At 44.3% G+C, this 5000-nt stretch overlaps 1 protein-coding gene across 1 annotated transcript in view; it reads right to left on the minus strand.

Annotated features, from left to right (window-relative positions):
* The window catches only part of disc1 (DISC1 scaffold protein), a gene marked incomplete at its 5' end in the record, with an annotated part of 174028 nt that overhangs the window by 162833 nt on the left and 6195 nt on the right, over positions 1-5000 (minus strand). The window contains 2 exon segments of the mRNA XM_084322047.1: positions 1439-1508; positions 4572-4918. Coding sequence (XP_084178173.1) covers positions 1439-1508; positions 4572-4918 — 417 coding nt within the window.

Below are 5000 nucleotides of genomic sequence, written 5' to 3' on the forward strand. Positions count from 1 at the left end.
GAGAAGAGAAGAGAAGAGAAGAGAAGAGAAGAGAAGAGAAGAGAAGAGAAGAGAAGAGAAGAGAAGAGAAGGAAGGGAAGGGAAGGGAAGGGAAGGAAGGGAAGGGAAGGGAAGAGGAGAGGAGAGGAGAGGAGAGGAGAGGAGAGGAGAGGAGAGAAGAGAAGAGGAGAGGAGAGGAGAGGAGAGGAGAGGAGAGGAGAGGAGAGGAGAGGAGAGAAGAGAAGAGAAGAGAAGAGAAGAGAAGAGAAGAGAAGAGAAGAGAAGAGAAGAGAAGAGAAGAGAAGAGAAGAGAAGAGGAGAGGAGAGGAGAGGAGAGGAGAGGAGAGGAGAGGAGAGGAGAGGAGAGGAGAGGAGAGGAGAGGAGTGAAGACAGACAGACAGACAGACAGACAGACAGACAGACAGACAGACAGACAGACAGACAGACAGACAGACAGACAGACAGACAGACAGACAGACAGACAGACAGACAGACAGACAGACAGACAGACAGACAGACAGACAGAACTAATGGTCCAGTTAGCTCAGCTCTGTGTTCTCATTCTGGTAAAGGCTATCCAGACCTGGGCTAAAGACAGGGTTAGCCCACTTTAGAATGTCCTAGTTTGAACCCTTGGTTGGCCGAGGGTCAATAAAAGAGCCCAGTTGGCCTGGCCCCCTAGGGTTAAATAGATGTGTTGTTATTGAGCTGTGATTCTACGATACAGTAAGCCCTGGGCAGGCTGCAGTGTGAAGAGCTAAGAGGGCTAAGATGTGAAGAAGCCTCTTAACTAGGGATGCTCGATATTGGCTTTTTTACCGATATCTGATATACCGATATTGTCCAACTCTTAATTTCCGATACCGATATCAACCGATACCCATATATGCAGGGTCCCCCCCCCCCCCCCCCCCCAAAAAACGGAATAATTTCAGGTAATTAACATTACATATCTATTGTCGTGTAATTAACACAACATTATGCATACTTTGACAATACATTTAATAATAATTTGTTCTTACTTGCTTGCCTGGGTAAATAAAGGTTAAATAAATGTAAAAAAAAAAAAAAAAAAATATATATATATATATATATATATATATATAATAATTGAAAACCAATACCAATATTTTCCAATATCACATTTTTATGCCAATATCAGCCGATAATATCGGACATCCCTACTCTTAACCCTTTCACTACCACACTACAGAAGGTTAACCTTTCACTACCACACTACAGACGGTTAACCTTTCACTACCACACTACAGACGGTTAACCCTTTCACTACCACACTACAGACGGTTAACCCTTTCACTACCACACTACAGAAGGTTAACCTTTCACTACCACACTACAGACGGTTAACCGTGTGACAGTGAAAGGGTAGTGTGGTAGTGAAAGGGGTTAAGTTATCTTCTTACAAAACCAAAGGTTCCGTTCAGAACCCTTCCTCACCTGTATCGTAGTCGTCCTCCAAGATCGCCCTCTGCTGGAGACGCTGTAGCTTCACCATCATGGCGTCGATCTGGGGGCAGAAGGGGCAGAAGAAGACACACAGGTGACCTCATGTCATCCAGAGGGCAACGTTTAAGCATTACATCACGCGCAGGAGTGGGTTATGAGAATTAGACCATGCCTAGGGGTGGTCGTTAGACCCCCCCTAGGCAGGGGCGTAGCTGGGGGCGGGGTAGCTTAGGATGATTCCAAGGGCCCAGCACTGAGGGGGGGGCCCAAAAAAAAAATTTTTTTTTTTTTTTTTTACTAGACATCACTCAGGTGTATTATTGATGCTCTCATTGATACTATGTTTGTTTCTGAAGTGTGTGTGTGTGTGTGTGTGTGTGTGTGTGTGTGTGTGTGTGTGTGTGTGTGTGTGTGTGTGTGTGTGTGTGTGTGTGTGTGTGTGTGTGTGTGTGTGTGTGAGATATATAGAGAGAGAGGGGGGGCTTTGGTAGACTATTGCATTGGTCCATTCATTGAAGATGAACGCAATGCGACATCCTTTACTAGGCTCACCCACCGACAGTGCAGGTGCTGAACTGCTGATCTGAATGTATAGGTAAAAACCATACTATGCGTTTTCATCAATAAAAAAATAAAAATCATTAAAAAAAAAATTCCGCTTACGCGCGCTTACGCGCGCTCGATATTTACTGGGGGCCTACAAATACATTCTTTCATGGGTCTGGAGCTACACCCCTGCCCCTAGGCATGTTCTAATTCTCATAACCCACGACTGCGCGTGGTGTAATGGCTTTTATACAACTGGCGCATTCATCCAACCTTATTGCTATACAATAAACACACATTAATTGAAGATTTATTGACAAAACCATCCGCAGAAAAAGTAGTTCCAAACAAAAAGAAGAGACGTCGCCTCCGTGTGTAGAAGCAGCGCTGTTTCAAGGCATGCCATCTAAGAATGAAGTGAGCGTGGGTAACGGGATTGATTGATTGAACATTTTATTACAGATAGACAGTGCTTACATCTTTATACAATTGCCCTCCTATAGGAGGCCTTTTTTTTTTTAACCTAGTAGGTTAAAAAAAAAGAAGAGAAGTTGCCTCCTATATTTTTTATGCTTATAGTTTGGAATCAGGGCTGGTGGTCTATCGCCCTGCTCTAAAGATAAACTCTAAGCATAACCGACTTCGAAAGAGGGCGACTTCGAAAGAGGGCCTAAGCATAACCAGTTCGAAACAAGGCGGCGGACATTAATAAAATGTTCAATCAATCAATCAATCCAATAACCCACGCTCACATAAAACAGTGCACCTCCAAGCTGCTTCTATAGAAAGGCAATTGTATAAAGATGTCTGTCTATCACAATTACTCACGACCCACCAATTACATAATCCAACATTGTGTAAGAAACGAACACATTCGCCGTGACAGAATCGTTTTTGAATGAGTCGTTATGCCGCTTTCAACACATCCATTTCGTAAAGATTATTGTCCGCCATCTTGGTTTTTCCTATGAAAAAGTCGAACTGGCGGAGTGATTGTAATTCGGTTGTGGGCGGGTTCTGGGATCACGAGCGTGGGTTATAAGAAATAACCACGTCTAACTTGACTGTTTCAGCCAATCAGAATCGAGAAATTTGCATGCCATTGTATAATGTTGTTTTAAACACACTGGCCACAGACAGAACAACATGAATGTGAGTGCCATGACCGGCCAATTCAAAAACCATACTCTGTATTAGGCCTGTCCCCGACTAAGGATTTGTATAGTCGATTTTGATTGGCCGAAATAATGCTAAACATGCTATTGGAAATCAGTGGTGGGTATGACGCATGTTGCCTAGCGACAGAATTTAGAGTGCTTCATATTGCCTAGCAACAGAATTTAGAGTGCTTCATATTGCCTAGCAACAGAATTTAGAGTGCTTCATATTGCCTAGCAACAGAATTTAGAGTGCTTCATATTGCCTAGCAACAGAATTTAGAGTGCTTCAGGCCCCCACATTGATTTCCACTGAGATTTTCTGCTTCCAACATCTCAAGAATGAAACACTGGTGCAAAAGTGCTTTTTGGATGGACAGAAAGTCCTCCCAGTTCATGACAAATCAAATGCACCTCTTAAGAAATGTGGACAATCCCTTTAATCGATTTGGGTACCCGGCTGCTGATGTTTAACCCCTGCCGTGCGAGATAGATCTCCGGGACAGTGGTCCACGCCTGTGGAACAGCCTCCCCATCCAGCTGAGGGCACCACAGAGCCTCTTAGCAGGCCTGAAAACTGTTGAACTTTGAAATCTGTTTCAAAAGGCCTTTTGACTGTTAGCTTTTTATTTTGTTTCTTGTGAGATTTTATTTTTTTTCTTGTGCTGTTGTCTTAAATTTTCTGTTTATACTATGTTTTTAACTATGTTCTATTTTTATTAAATTTGTATTCTGTATTGATTTTTTTTTACTAATAATTATCTTGTTTTTTAACTGTTTTAACCCTGTAGTAGGGCTGTCCCCGACTAAGGATTTGGATGGTCGACTATGATTGGCCAACATTTGCCGTTAGTCGACTATTGGTCGACTAAAAAAAATTAAAATAAAAAAGTATAATATTTGTAATATATTTTAAAAAATGTGTATCATTCCATTTGGGCTGTGGGGGTGCTTAATGTCTGAAGGAGTCGACTGAAGGCTTCTTGTCCTCTGCAAAAGCATGCAATTGGTCCACTGATGGATACATCTTGATATTTGTCTCGTCTAGTGTGTTCATTAGACGGGTGAAATCCTCTTTCAGTGCCTCTGTGCCTGTTTTCTTAGGCAGTTAGCCTCTGGTATGTGTGCCATTAGCGTTAGCCACGCTTCTAGGCCTCTTTTCTTTTGGAAAGAATGATAAAAAAATAAAAATAAAAAAATAAAATTATAAATATATATATTTATTTTTTTATTATATTCGACTAAGAGGTTGGCTGGTCGACTACAGCTCCTTTCGACCGATTAGTCGACTAATCGACTAATAGGGGTCAGCCCTACCCTGTAGCACTTTGGGATCCTAGTGAACAAAAAGTGCACTACAAATTCAATTCAATGTATTATTATTATCATCATTATCAGTGGTTTGAGTCCACGACGCCCACCTTGGTGTTGGTGCGGTTGTTCTGCAGGCAGTCTCGCAGGACGCCCTCGTGCGTCTTCACCAGCGCGGCCCAGCCTGCCTGGTCCGAGGCGGGCGCGGCGGCGGCGGGCACCGTGGCGGGCGTGGCGCCGACGTGACGGAGGAGGCGGCGGAGGAGGAGGCGGCGTCCGAGTCGACGGACACCGTGGAGGAGGAGGCGGCCTCCGTGTCCAGGGAGAAGGAGCGGCAGGTCGGAGGTCACCTCCTCCCTGCGGCGCCCCACTGGCGCTCCTGCCAAAACCTCCCGCCCAGCGACAGCTCTCCTCGGATTTCCGATTGGCCGGCCGGGGCAGGAGCGGCTCTGATTGGCTAGTAGGAGGAACTAACAGATCTGGGGCGGATGTGGTTGTTGGTTTTGACCTGGAAAAGGCCGGTGTTTTGATTGACAGAT

Source organism: Notolepis coatsorum (genome assembly GCF_963971535.1).
Source record: "Notolepis coatsorum genome assembly, chromosome: 9".
In the NCBI taxonomy this organism is placed as follows: Eukaryota; Metazoa; Chordata; class Actinopteri; order Aulopiformes; family Paralepididae; genus Notolepis; species Notolepis coatsorum.